We start from the raw sequence: 15,427 nt of genomic DNA on the forward strand, positions 1-15,427 counted from the left end.
TGAGACTGTAGCTCCAAAGCAACAACTCTGGCACGGCTTCCTTTCGACGGGCTCTTTATTAAACGCCGTGAAAACTATAGAAATAAAGACAAAGCTTTAGATATAGATATATTTTCAGACAGACAGGTGATATGTGCTTTAACAAAAGTTGCCTCATGGCCGCCTGCCTCTTTGGAGGTCTTGTATTAATAATCTTTGTCTTGTCCACTCTAAATTAAAATATAAAGTAATTAAAAACGGATACATTCATATATATTACAAAAATAATTCCAAAATACCTTGACAGCTACAGGAGACATGAAGCTGCTTCTGTTCATTCGATCTCAGTCTGTCGTATACATGCAAATCTCGCGATAACAAAAATAGTTCGAGATGAAATAAAATACAATCATTTTACACAAATCTCAAAATACTTAAAAATACATTATCCTAGCTGTTGGAAATAAACAATTTTTTTCAAGAAATAAATTATTTTATTGACACAGAGACAGTAAACATTTTTTCAATTGTGATTTTCAAAAGTGGATATTATACAAGAAATCCATTCTATCTTTAAGTTTTAATATAATAAAATTTGGTCTTCTAACAGGGGATGAAGAGTTAAATTATGATATATTTTATCTTAAGTTTTATTCACAAATACTGCTTTATAAAAATCCTCTCCATTTTTAAAGTGAAATAATTTTACTTTAGAGAGTGCTTAAACATTGCAACATCACAAAAGCCCAATTTTTATTCCAATATGTTAATATCTTAATTTCAGATTTGAAATTCGTCTTGCATTTGTTACATTTTGTTTTGTTTATTTTGTTTTATTCTTTTTATTTCTTCTTTTTTTCCTAGTTTATCACGTCAATCTTTTTTTATTACTAATGTGTTCCTTGTCCTGCTATTTTCTTTGAATTTTCTATAAAGACTGAAAAAAACAAAACAAAACAAAACATTGCCATAAATCTGCCTTTTAACTCAAAACATCACATGCAGCAATGAATTGTGGGTAATGTACCTCGCCAGATTGGCAGCAAGATGGCGGAGAGAGCGGATGCGCAGTAATGAGCTCTGGGTAGCGAACTCCTTCAATAGGTAGTTGAACATCTATGAAGTCCGGACTTGACACAAAAAAGGAGTTTCATCATGAACTAACAATAATAATGAATTAAAGCGTCCAGTGATGACGGGAAAGATAAGACAAGCAAGAGAAAAACAACGACGATAATGGCTAACAGCAAAGCTAACAGCAAAGCTAACAAGGCTCTGCTAACTCACGACTACTGTATGGACACCGATGCCAACGGGACTAAAAACGCCCCAACACCACCGCGTAAGGCCCCAGGACCACCGTGTAAGGCCCCAACACCACTGTGTAAGGCCCCAGGACCACCGTGTAAGGCCCCAGGACCACCGTATAAGGCCCCAACACCACTGTGTAAGGCCCTAACACCACTGTGTAAGGCCCCAACACCACTGTGTAAGGCCCCAGGACCACCGTGTAAGGCCCCAGGACCACCGTGTAAGGCCCCAGGACCACCGTGTAAGGCCCCAACACCACCGTGTAAGGCCCCAGGACCACCGTGTAAGGCCCCAGGACCACCGTGTAAGGCCCCAACACCACCGTGTAAGGCCCTAACACCACCGTGTAAGGCCCCAACACCACCGTGTAAGGCCCCAACACCACCGTGTAAGGCCCCAGGACCACCGTGTAAGGCCCCAGGACCACCGTGTAAGGCCCCAACACCACCGTGTAAGGCCCCAACACCACCGTGTAAGGCCCCAGGACCACCGTGTAAGGCCCCAACACCACCGTGTAAGGCCCTAACACCACCGTGTAAGGCCCCAGGACCACCGTGTAAGGCCCCAACACCACCGTGTAAGGCCCCAACACCACCGTGTAAGGCCCCAGGACCACTGTGTAAGGCCCTAACACCACCGTGTAAGGCCCCAGGACCACCGTGTAAGGCCCCAGGACCACCGTGTAAGGCCCCAGGACCACTGTGTAAGGCCCCAACACCACCGTGTAAGGCCCCAGGACCACTGTGTAAGGCCCTAACACCACCGTGTAAGGCCCCAGGACCACCGTGTAAGGCCCCAGGACCACTGTGTAAGGCCCCAACACCACCGTGTAAGGCCCTAACACCACCGTGTAAGGCCCCAACACCACCGTGTAAGGCCCTAACACCACCGTGTAAGGCCCCAGGACCACCGTGTAAGGCCCCAACACCACCGTGTAAGGCCCCAACACCACCGTGTAAGGCCCCAGGACCACTGTGTAAGGCCCTAACACCACCGTGTAAGGCCCCAGGACCACCGTGTAAGGCCCCAGGACCACCGTGTAAGGCCCCAGGACCACTGTGTAAGGCCCCAACACCACCGTGTAAGGCCCCAGGACCACTGTGTAAGGCCCTAACACCACCGTGTAAGGCCCCAGGACCACCGTGTAAGGCCCCAGGACCACTGTGTAAGGCCCCAACACCACCGTGTAAGGCCCCAGGACCACTGTGTAAGGCCCTAACACCACCGTGTAAGGCCCCAGGACCACCGTGTAAGGCCCCAGGACCACTGTGTAAGGCCCCAACACCACCGTGTAAGGCCCCAGGACCACACAGGGAGACGAAGGAGACCAGGAGGTCAGTTCAAATACATCCAGTGCCAAGATTTTAGAAGCAGCTGAAAATCTGCAGAAAATGATGCTGAACTTTGGAGAAGAAATGAAACGGTAACGCTAACATTGCTAAAGCGGTGGAGTTTATTAGTGCTGCAATTCAAGATTGTAAAAATACAAACCAAAAGATGGAAAATGAGTTCGCACAACTTAAAACCACAAACGCCGAGCTGACAAAAGTCCAAGATTTTGAAAGAAAAGCGGCAGAACCAGAGCTATAAAAGAATTTGGTATCTGCGCAAAAGACACAAGACAGAAAGTCGAGAATCTCATTTAGCAGATTATGCAGCACTGGAAAGAGAAGATGGACATTATTCTGGACACTGTACACAGATTATTGTCCAGTTTACAGGTCGGATCTTCAGGGATGAACTCTGGAGATCCACTAAGCAACAGCCGGTCCGCTGGGAGCCCAACATCCGTTTCTCTGAGGATCTCACCGAAGAAGACCGGGAAGCAAAGTACAGCAAGCACGGACAGCTGGGATACAGGCGGGTTCAAAGGTCAAAATGCCTTTATCAACCACACCGAGTTACTCCTTAGAGACACAATAGATCTACACCACATTTCTGACTTCAGGTCATTTTATCAGTTCAGGAGTTTTTGCTACCTACAGTTGAGTTTCTTCTCAGGTAAAACCCTTTCAAATACTGTTCAGTTTTTATTTTATTTTATTCATTTTTATGTTTAACTTGAAAAGTGGACTTTCACTAATTTCTGTCAATGCAAGGGTCCTAAGAGATTTTACTAAAAGGAAAAGTTTCTTTTTATTTTGAAAAGGGAAAAATGCAAATATAATTTTCTTACTGGAAACTCAGTCAAAACATGAAGGCAGCATCTTTTGGACTAAACACAATGGGGAGATGAACTTATTTCTTCAAGACCAGCAGGGGTCGCTATTCTTCTAAAAAACTTCCAGAGTCAAATCATTTTAAATAAAATGGATGAAAATGGTCAGTGGTTATTCCTCACTGTCTGTTTGGATAACTTAATGCTTATTTTGTTAAATATATATGGTTATAATAATCTAAACCAGAACAAATTACTGCTAGAAGAAACATCTCTAAACTTAGATCACCTAAAATCATTTAACTCAACAAACAGTGTTAGAATCGGTGGCGATCTCAACCTTGTTCAAGATGAATTTTATGATAAATGGATTCTAAACATAACTCAAGTTACCCAAACAAAATATTAACAATTTCTGCAATGAACAAAATCTAGTTGACGTGTGGCGTCATCTTAATCCCAACTGTATGAAATTTTCATGGTTTGGTTCAAATAGCGAATCAAGATTTGATCATTGGCTTGTAACAAATGAATTATTGACCAATGAAACCAACTCAGATATTTCTGCTGACCAAAGTCTTATTTCCTTACAAATGAAACCTCAAAACTAGAAATCAGGCGCAAGTAAATATTGGAAATTTAACTACAATCTTCTTAAAAATGACACCTACTAACAAAAAATCAAAGAATTCATCCAAAATATAAAAGATACTGAAGATTTAAATAGTCCTGTTCAAAAATGGGAATTCCTAAAATACAAGATCAGACCATTTTCTGTCTCATTCAGTAAACAAATTAAAAAAGATCTAGATATTGTACAACAACTAAATATATATTGCAATAAACCCAACCCCTCAGCTGAAGACAAACAATAAATAGGAATCCTGCAACCTAAACTAGATGAAATGTTGATCCAACGGGCCGAAGGAGCTTTTATTAGATCGAGAATGAAACGGAGAAAAAACTCTCCGACTTTTGTAAAATGGAAAGAAGAAAACAACAAAATTCTGTCAAATCCTTAATAATAAATCATGTAGAAACCAACAATGAAAGATTAATTGTAGGAGCAGATTGTGCCTTTCTGTATTCTAAATGGTTTGGGTCACATGATCTGTCAGCTGTCTATTTAGGTAGCATGCGGTGTTGATGACAGGAGGTGTGTTCCACCCGAAAGGGGGAAACAATTTTTGACCGCAACGCAACACAACGCAATATTAACGTGACGCAATGCTATTGAATGAATGCTGTGTGGATCGCTGGAACTATGTTAGAGGTGTTATTGACAACATGTTAGAGGAATGACTTGTTGTACAAAGGAAATAAGATAATGATTGCCGAGTCATGGAAATAAATGGATGAACTGGACTAACATCAAGGACGGCTCTCATTTCAATCAGCGGATAAGTGATCGGCGTGTCAACTTTACCCCGGTGTACCACCTCAGGGGCTTAAAGCTTTGGCTTAGCCTCTACATAAAAGTCAAAAATTGTTTATGACAAGAACTGATCGTGGGAAAGGAACTTTGGATGGCGTTTGTCTACGACGAGGGACGCAGACGGAGCCTGTTTGTTGGGAACGGAGCGTCAGCTGATTGGCATCAGCTCATCTGCAGCCTGGGGTGACGTCGGACAGGATCGGCGTTCAGGAGGACACCTGGATTTCCTTGTTGCTGGATTTGAAATGCATGCATCGAATAGGTATGTGTAGCGCTACACTTATTAACATGGCCATCTGAATCTAAATCTAAACGTGTGCACACATAATGGCATAAATCCAATGCATTGGTTGCTGAAGTGGAGGAACAATTAACTTTGTATCAATTAACTGGTTGCAATCTATTGACTGACGGACTTTTATTATGGAAGATTGCATAGCGGACGTGGATTTACCAGCGGGTGCTAGTGCGCCATCTACTGCTGACAACCAGGACTTTCTGACCAGCAGTTGTGACACACAAACGGGCAAACGAGTGGTTAAACTTTCTGCTAAAGCAATTGCTGATCGGTTAGATCGATTGCAAGCTAGTAGAAAGGCTAAGCTAAATAAAGCTAGCAGTTTAAGGAAAAAGATACAAGAGTTGATGCAAAATGGTTTGGTTTCAGAAGTTCAAACGTCTCTTGATGGGTACATTGACTTGTGTGTTGAAATAAGATGCATGCATGATTCATTAATGAATTTATTGCCGGTTGAGGAGAAAGAAAAACATGAAATATGGTTTAAAGCAAAAATGTTGTTCACTGATGAATTTGCTGAAAATGTGAAAAGGTGGGTTAAATCAAAAGAAAATGATGAACCTAAAAATGAAAGTGCTGGTCATTTAATTAGTGGTGCTGATATTAATCATGGGTTGGATAACGATGATATTAGGCCTAATGATAGTGTTTCCAATGTGAGTAAACATTACAACAAAAGTGTTACCAGCAATCGGACAAGTACAACTTCCTCTGCACAAATAAAAGCTGCAGCAGAGCGAGCTGCACTGGTTGCAAGAATGGCTGTTTTGAAGGAACGTCATGCACTGGAGGAACAGGAGCAACTGATAAAAAGGAAAAAGGAACAGCTTGAGCTAGAAACTGAGCTAGCTGCGTCTACTGCAAAGTTGGCAGTTCTGCAGGCTTCTGATGAACAGTGTCTTTCCCGTGCACCAACTGACGGAATGAACTCTTATTTTGAAGGGGAAAAAAGGAAACTGACATCAGATAAAACTCTTAATGTCATGGCAAAGGATTACTATCCTGCAGCATGTAAAGTAACGCAGCAAAGAAATGCAGTACCAACACAAACCAAACTGCAAACAATGGATGTGCGACCAAAACAGACTGAAATGAAAAGTTCTATGAGCAAGCAGTATTTTGATGCACATGATCAAATGGACTTACAAAATTCACATGTTTTGCAACATGATGTAACAACTGTTTGTGGAAATCAAACCAGACAAAGGATAAATCATCAAACTGATCAAGTTCAAAATGGAGATGTTGTCACTATTATGCATAAGCAAAATGAAATAACTGCTGCACTTGTGCATCAACAGCGTCTACTGTCTTTACCACCACGAGACATTCCTGTGTTTGAAGGAGATCCATTTCAATATAAAGCTTTCATTAAAGCGTTTGAACAAGGAGTGGAAAACAAAGCCAGTAAAGCTGACTGTCTGTATTATTTGGAGCAGTTCACTGCAGGACAGCCTAAGGAACTGGTCCGCAGCTGCCAGCATATGGATCCTGAACGTGGCTACATTGTAGCCAAGGGTCTTCTGCAGGAACATTTTGGAAATGAATACAAAATAGTAACTGCTTATATAAACAAAGCTCTGAACTGGCCATCAATAAAACCAGAGGACGTTAAAGCTCTACAAGCTTATGCTTTGTTTCTACGAGGATGTTGCAATGTGATGGAAGAACTTCATTATATGCAGGAGTTGGATATGCCAAGTAACATGAAACTGGTCATTTCTAAGCTGCCATACAAACTCAGAGAGAGATGGAGGGCTGTTGCTCATGATATTTTGGAGTCATACGACCACAGAGCTCATTTTATTGATTTGGTTGTATTTCTGGAGAAACATGTGAGGATCTTGTCTGATCCAATTTTTGGTGACATTGAAGTGTATGCACCACAACATACAGCTGGCCTGAGGTCTTCCAGCAGCTTCAAGCTACAGTCAAGAATCAGAAGTAAAGGGAGTAGTTTTGCTACCACAGCAACATCAGTGGATTACTCTGAAGATGGATCAAAGACACAAAGGCCATACTGTCATTGTTGTTCATGTGCTCACTTTATGGATAAATGCCAACAGTTTAAAAACAAGAAACACAGAGAAAAAATCCGTCTTTTGAAGGACAAAGGGATTTGTTTTGGATGCTTGTGTACTGGTCACATCAGCAGAGATTGTAATAAACGTTTAATCTGTGAAATTTGTGATCAACGACACCCAACTGTGTTGCATATTCCAAAGGCAAATTCTGAACCTGAACCAGTAAAAGAGCCAACAGGAGTTAAACCATCATCTCTTCCCCAGACATGTGGACATACAGGGGCCGGAAAGAGTCGCTGTATTCTGTCCATTATTCCAGTACAAGTAAAATCTACCAAGGGAGTGGATGTCATACAGACATACGCTTTTTTAGATCCTGGTAGTACAGCTACATTTTGTTCAGAACATCTTATGCAAAGATTAAACATCTCAGGGAAAAGGACTAACTTTCTTTTAAAAACAATGGGGCAGGAAAGGGTTGTTGCTGCTTATTCATTGTCTGGCATTGAGGTATCAGGGTTGAATGGAAACAACTTTCATCCTCTGCCAGAAGTCCTTACACAGAAGCAAATGCCAGTTACTTCAGATAATATTGTTACTGCTGCAGAAATAGAAAGATGGCCTTATTTGTCAAAGGTTCAAATCCCCACCATAAAAGCTAATGTTGACTTGTTGATAGGAACCAACGCTCCCAAGATACTAGAGCCTTGGGAAGTGGTCAACAGCTGTGGAGATGGCCCATATGCTACAAGGACAGTGTTGGGCTGGGTGATCAATGGTCTATTGAATGAAGATGGAAATAACAGCAGTACTAAAGTGAAGCCACGTTCTGCTCTAGTAAACAAGATCTCTGTATCTAACTTGGAGTTCCTGCTCAACAAACAGTATGACCATGACTTCAATGAGAAAACCTCAGAGAAAACTGAAATGTCAAGGGAAGACATTCGTTTTATGGAAATCATGGAATCCTCTTCAATTTTACAGGATAAGAGATATTGTCTGAAACTACCCTTTAAGAACACAGATGCTACGCTACCAAATAGCTACTCTGTAGCCAAGCAGAGGATACTTGGATTAAGAAGGAGGTTCGTAAATGACCCTCGACTTCATAAGGAATATTCAAGTTGCCTCCAGGATGTTATTGAAAAAGGTTATGCCGAGCAAGTACCAGATCAACAGTTGAAAGGTACAGTTGGGAAAGTATGGTACATTCCTCACCATAGTGTTTTTCACCCAAAAAAGGGTTCGTTAAGAGTGGTGTTTAATTGTGGAGCCACTTATCAAGGAACATCATTAAATAAAGAACTACTACAAGGTCCGAACCTTACCAGTTCCTTACTTGGAGTACTCCTTCGCTTCAGGCAGGAGCCTGTAGCATTCATGGGTGACATTCAGGCCATGTTCCATCAGGTGAAGGTTGCAGAACAAGACAGGGATTTTCTGCGCTTTCTCTGGTGGCCAGAAGGAGACCTCAGCAGAGAACTGAAAGTCTACAGAATGACTGTGCACTTGTTCGGAGCCGTTTCATCTCCAAGCTGTGCTAGTTATGCACTAAAGAAAACTGCAGATGACAACAAAGATGATTTTTCTGATCAAGCTGTTCTTGCTGTCAAGCAAAACTTTTATGTTGATGACTGCCTGATGAGTTTGGGTTCAGAGGAAGAGGCCATAAAAATGGTGAATGAATTAAATGCTCTCTGTAAAAGAGGTGGCTTTCAGTTGGAGAAATGGATCAGTAACAGTCGAGCAGTGTTGCAGTCTATCCCAGAAGAACACTGGGCAAAGGATTTAAAAGAGCTCAATTTGGAACCTCTCACACCAAATCATCTACTGCTACTAAAAGGAAAACCTGCCTTACCACCTGGGCTGTTTGAACCCTCAGATATGTATGTGAAGCGTCGTTGGAGACAAGTTCAATACATCTCAGATTTATTTTGGAAACGCTGGATCAAGGAGTATTTGCCCCTATTGCAAGAAAGACAGAAGTGGAATCAACAGAAACAAAATTTGAAATCTGGAGATGTCGTTGTCATCATGGATTCATCTGCCCCACGTGGCTCCTGGCCTCTTGCTAAAGTAATATCGGTTTTCTGTGATAAAAAAGGCATGGTGCGATCTGTAAAACTGCAGACAAAGAACAATATTATTGAAAGACTTGTTACCAAACTTTGTTTGATACAAGGGGTGTAAATCAACAGATATGTATTCACTTGCTCCTATTGTTATTGTATAATTGTTATGTATGCCTGCCATAACAATTAGGGGCCGGTGTGTAGGAGCAGATTGTGCCTTTCTGTATTCTAAATGGTTTGGGTCACATGATCTGTCAGCTGTCTATTTAGGTAGCATGCGGTGTTGATGACAGGAGGTGTGTTCCACCCGAAAGGGGGAAACAATTTTTGACCGCAACGCAACACAACGCAATATTAACGTGACGCAATGCTATTGAATGAATGCTGTGTGGATCGCTGGAACTATGTTAGAGGTGTTATTGACAACATGTTAGAGGAATGACTTGTTGTACAAAGGAAATAAGATAATGATTGCCGAGTCATGGAAATAAATGGATGAACTGGACTAACATCAAGGACGGCTCTCATTTCAATCAGCGGATAAGTGATCGGCGTGTCAACTTTACCCCGGTGTACCACCTCAGGGGCTTAAAGCTTTGGCTTAGCCTCTACATTAATATCAACAGAGATTTTTAAATTTAGTAGCAACTTGTATATCTCCAAATTCTGAGAACAAAAATCTCTCACCTTTTTTAAACAAATTAAAACATTTATCCCTAAAATAGAAGATAATTACAAACAAACCTGTGACAACAATATTACAATAGAAGAACTTAATAAGGCTGTTAATCATTAACCAAAGCACCGGGTCCAGATGGACTGACTGGAAACTTTTAGAAACACTTTTGGGAAGACATAAAAATATTACTGCATCAGGTTTTTACAGAAATGTTTAAAAATTATACGATACAAGGAATTGTTATATGTATCCCCAAACCAGACAAGGATCCAAGATTTATTGAGAATAGAAAATTTATTGCTCTCAGAAATTCAGATTATAAATTACTAACATCCATATTTACCAAACATCTAAACATTATTACAGAATCACAATCTGGCTTCTTAAAACGAAGGTCAATCCACAACATCATCAGCCTGATGAAGGACCTGATTGAATATAGGGACATGATCAATAATCATCGATGATGATCAATAATGATGACTTTATTCTTTTCCTTGACTTTTATAAAGCTTTTGACTCGGTGCAACACCAAGTCTTATTCTCAGTTCTTGAACATTTAGGTTTTGGAGAAAACTTTATTAACTTAATTAGAGGTTTTTATCGAACATTAATAGTTGTGTAATATTACCTAAACCACAGCTAGATTTAACATTAATGTTTTAATCCTCGGGGTTTCCTATTTCCCCGTATCTCTATAATTTAGTTGCAGAAATGTTAGCAATCTATCTTAAAAACTGAGCAGACATCGAGAAATTAGACATTTTCTGTATATAATTAATCAGTAGCCAGTTAATATGACGCCACCGTTTCCTTAAAAAATCACAAGCAGGGCGTGCCATGGTGGCGTAGCGGTTAGCGCGACCCGTGTTTGTAGCAGTTAGCGCGACCCGTGTTTGGAGGCCTTGGGTCCTCGGCGCGGCCGTCGCGGGTTCGGCTCCCGGACCCGACGGCGTGTCTTCGCCCCTCTCCTTCCCCGTTTCCTGTGGCCTGCTATCATGTGGGGGACACTGGAGCCCACAGGGGACCCCCTGGAGGGGTAGGAAAAAAAATGTTAAAAGAAAGAAAAAATCACAAGCAGGTTCCAATTGTAATTGATAAAATGAAACTTTTTTTCAGAGGCTCCAGGACTAATGATACGTTTAAAAAATGTGAGCTGATAGCCATTCATGACACCAACCTAAAATAAATATCTAGTATTCCAATTAAATCTGAAATTAAATACTTGGGAACTGTTATAACCAAAAACCAAGAGCCAACCGTAACTATTGAAAACAAGATTAAAGAAGATAAATTCAACCTCAACTCATGGCTCCAATGAGACGTTTCTATTTTAGGACTAATTTACTTATCAAAAATGGAAAGTTTGTAAAGATTAATTTATTCAACCTGTAGTACTGCTGTCCTAAATAATTTACTGTATTTTCCGCACTATAAGTTGCACCTAAAAACCTTCAATTTTCTCAAAAACTGACAGTGCGCCTTGTAACCCACTGCGCCTTTTATATGGACCAATATTGAGCCACAACAGGTCTCACAACTACGGTAAGCAGCCGCCGACTTCATTTTCCCGTAGAAGAAGAAGCGCGCGGTGCAGGCTGGGTTTTGTGTAAAGACCCCAAAATGGCTCCTAATAAGAGACGAGCTGACGACGCAGAGTTTAAGCTCAAGGCGATCAGTGACACATGATCTCAGTGTTTCAGCTGTTTTACAGTTTTTTGGAAGTTTGTTCCAGATTTGTGGTGCATAGAACCTGAATGCTGCTTCTCCTCATTTGGTTCTGGTTCTGATGCAGAGCAGAAGTTGTTGTAAATAATAAAGACGTTGTGGTATTCTGATTTAGTAACATAATTAGATTAGTTGTGTTACCACCTCCACGCCACTAGAGGCAGTATCAGGCCCGAAAAGATGCCACTAAGGAGCAGATTTAGAAGTTCACAGAAAGCTACAGAATCTGTTAAAAACTGTGAGCTGAGCTGAAGTAAATAAAAGAGAAAAGTTCAAATACATGCTGACAGTGAAAATCCTTCCTAAAGGTGAAAATATATCACAGATTTCAAAAGGAGATAAAAATGGGAGACCAAGGATAACATAGGAAATAGCGCCCCCTTCACTTCCAGAGTGCAATGGTCCCATTTCCAAATAAGGTCTGAGACTGACAGAGGTCTGTCCCGCCCTTCCTGTTTGCTGCAGCCAGGTCCTTCTGAAGTCTGTAAAAATGTGGACTTCACGTAAACCCAATATGGGCGGGGCGAAGGGCGGATGTGGAGAATGTGGGACACACTGCGACCTCTAACCTTCAACATGAATGGTATCTGAAGGACACAAGGAGGGAGGGAGAGGATTGGGACAGGGCCTCAGTGTCTGAAACCAACATTAGACAACATGGGGGGTATAGCTAGTGTGTGTGTGTGTGTGTGTGTATTTGTTTGTTTGTAATACCTTGTGGGGACCATTTTCCTGACACACACTACGTTGTGGGGACCCGCTGCTCCTTGTGGGACAAAAGCCTGGTCCCACAAGGGGAAACACTGTTTTTGGGTTACAGGTCAGATTTAGGACTGAGGGGTGAATTGAGTTTTGTTTGGGGTTAGGCTGTAGAAATGAATGGAAGTGAATGGAAAGTCCCCACAAACGTGTGTGTGTGTAAATAAGCCTGAACTCTGTCCCAGATCGCTCCTTAATGATTGATGGTGCGTTCATCAGCAGCCTGTCCTGCTTTCAAAATGTCTGCTGAACCAATGAGGACGCAGATCCGCTCAGAAGCTGATCTGTGATTGGTCACATAAAGAGGAAGTTGTTGTTTTTTTTGGTGCTGTAGAACGACACACTGCGATCCACAAACAACCTCTACAGCAGAAGAAAAGAAAGAGACTTCTTTCTTTTGCCCCGCCCCTTTAATCCCCTCCATCCATCATCCATCCATCCATCCATGTCCAAGTGTGTGTCTCTTTATATCCCTGTTCTTCTCTGTTTGTGTGATCGTGTTCTACCAGTACCATATAAGGCAAACAGGAAGCTGTCAGTGTGTCAGTGACCACTCCCCCCCATATTGACCATATATGGTTATTCTTTCAGAATCTCAATCAGTGACCAGTGAGGATTCCACCAATGGTACGTCAGCTGTCTGTCTGATGTCTGTGCATCTCCAGTCATCCAATCAGATTCTCACTCTGTGATCCCGCCCACTTCCTCTGCATCATCGTTAGTCATGTGACTGTCCTGTAGGTGTCTGTCCGTCTCTGTTCATTTGTTTTTGTTTGTCCTAGTCACAGAGCTGCTGCGTCTCCATCCCGACTCCGCCCAAATACCCCGCCTCATGACTCCTCCCAAATACCCCGCCTCATGACTCCTCCCAAATACCCCGCCTCATGACTCCTCCCAAATACCCCGCCTCATGACTCCTCCCAAATACCCCGCCTCATGACTCCGCCCAAATACCCCGCCTCATGACTCCGCCCAAATACCCCGCCTCATGACTCCGCCCAAATACCCCGCCTCATGATTCCGCCCAAATACCCCGCCTCATGACTCCGCCCCCTGATTCCACCCAATCACCACCACTGAAGCACAAGCGAACACCGACCCATCCCGGCCAGTTCTGGTTCTGCTACTGGTACTGTTGGTTCAGTGGACCCAGCAGAACGTTGGTTCCTCTCACCCGGTGAGAAAGTTCTGTTGATGGTTCTGGAAGGGTCTGCTGTCAGTCCTGTGTGGGTCCTGGGTTCTCCAGCCATCGCCATTGGGTTTGGTCCAATCAACTTTCAGGTTCTGTTGATCCACCTGGACTGGGCTTGTTGGCACCGCCATACTTTTGATGGGATTCTGGTTCTGATTCAGTCCAGATGGGTTCCTGCTGGGCTGGTTCTGACCCACTGCTGACCTGTCCTCTCTCTGTCCCCTGTCCCAGTCGCCCCAGTAAAGGTAGCCCCGCCCACGGAGAGAGCCCCCAGTCGTCCATGGAGGGCTGACCCGACGACCTCTGACCCCTGAACCGTGTGTGATCCTCTCCCCTCATGTTGGTGACCATTAGTAGCTCGTTGTGATGAATCCAAACCACCTGCTGTCCACCTGTCTGTCTCACTGTGGACATGGACAACTGCAGAGACGTCCTACAGAACAAGATGCCTCACTCCGCTCCGGATCTTCAGGCTGGGATCAGTTCTGGATTTTAGTTTCCTGGTTCCTCCGGAACGAAGCTGAGACGTTTCTTTACAGTGTAAAGTTTGATTTGCCGTCTATTTATCGGTTATTTATCGGATATTTATCAGTTATCGGTTATTTGTTGAGTTTTTTTCTTGTTGTTTTATCGTTATTTATTGCCTATCAATTACTGATGATCTGCCACTTATTGATCATGTTCTGCTGATCCCAGTTTGACCCAGTTGGTTCTGTGGTGGACTCGATTTTTCCCTCATCCAGACTGGTTCCATCTGGTCCAAACTGCAGTTTGGGAGATCTGCCCTCGACTGGTTCCAACAGATCCAACTGGTGTAAATCGTATCCAGACTGGTCCTCCTTGTCATTGACTGGTTCCAGCTGGTTCCGGTTGGTGTAAACTGGTCCGAACTGGTTCAAACTGGTTCCAATACTGAATGAACCCAGTCATCAGGACGGAGCCGGGCTTCATCAGATTCTAGATCAAAGTTCTGTTTGTTTGGGTTGTTGCATGCATGGATCGGGATCTGGGTCGACCCGGTTTAGGCTCTGGACCCAGCTGCTGCTTCCTAATTAGTTCTGAACCTGAAAACAGCTAGCATGGACCAATCAGAGCGGACACAGAGGAACCAATCAGAAACCATTAGAACTAATGCTGCTAAGCTCCGCCCCTTCACTCCCCGCCACCATCTGATGCTCCGAAGTTCTGACTGAGTTCTGATGACCCGGTTCTGAGTGGCGTGAGCACAGCAGCGTGGGCCTACTGACCCGGTCCGGTCCTGCTGACCTGGTTCTGAACAGTGTGGTTCTGATGGATCATGGTCTGTTTTCCGTGTCGTGATTCTGGTGCTCCATGTAGCGTGTGGTTAGCATGTGGTTGGCGTGTCGTTAGCGTGTGGTACCCGTGATGTGATGCTGTTAGTCTGAGCATGCTCAGTGACTCACTCTGATCATTCTAATAATAAACGTATCGATACTCTGACTCCGCCCACCAACCGTGTGTCATGTGACCTCAATAAAGTTATGTGGATCAAACCATGGCCCTCGGCTCTTTATTAAAATTGGATCAGAACCGGATCAGAACCTACTGAGCTTTAATATATAAAGCTGCAGGAGTTCATTTCTATGAAAATGCATATACACCGTGTTCCAAATTATTATGCAAATTGGATATAAGTGTCATAAAGATTAAATTTTTTGTTGTGCTATTAAATTTATAGATGCTATTGTGTGTCAGAGCTCTTTGAATCACTATAATTAATTTCAGAGAGCTGGTTGATTAGTTTGTCTGCTGAACTCAATTAAAGGAAATC

At 42.8% G+C, this 15,427-nt stretch overlaps 1 protein-coding gene across 5 annotated transcripts in view; it reads left to right on the forward strand.

Annotated features, from left to right (window-relative positions):
• The window catches only part of LOC114154767 (dynamin-1-like), a 49,029-nt gene that overhangs the window by 20,874 nt on the left and 12,728 nt on the right, over positions 1-15,427 (forward strand). Inside the window, exons 22-23 of one of the 5 annotated variants that reach the window (XM_028034150.1) lie at positions 13,035-13,070; positions 13,867-15,150. The exons of 2 other annotated variants lie outside the window; for them this stretch is intronic. In XM_028034150.1, the coding sequence (XP_027889951.1) occupies positions 13,035-13,056 (22 nt within the window). In that variant the 3' untranslated portion in view covers positions 13,057-13,070; positions 13,867-15,150. 2 more of the 5 variants (XM_028034151.1, XM_028034149.1) reach the window with 2 other exon arrangements.

This window comes from Xiphophorus couchianus, chromosome 12 (assembly GCF_001444195.1).
Source record: "Xiphophorus couchianus chromosome 12, X_couchianus-1.0, whole genome shotgun sequence".
In the NCBI taxonomy this organism is placed as follows: Eukaryota; Metazoa; Chordata; class Actinopteri; order Cyprinodontiformes; family Poeciliidae; genus Xiphophorus; species Xiphophorus couchianus.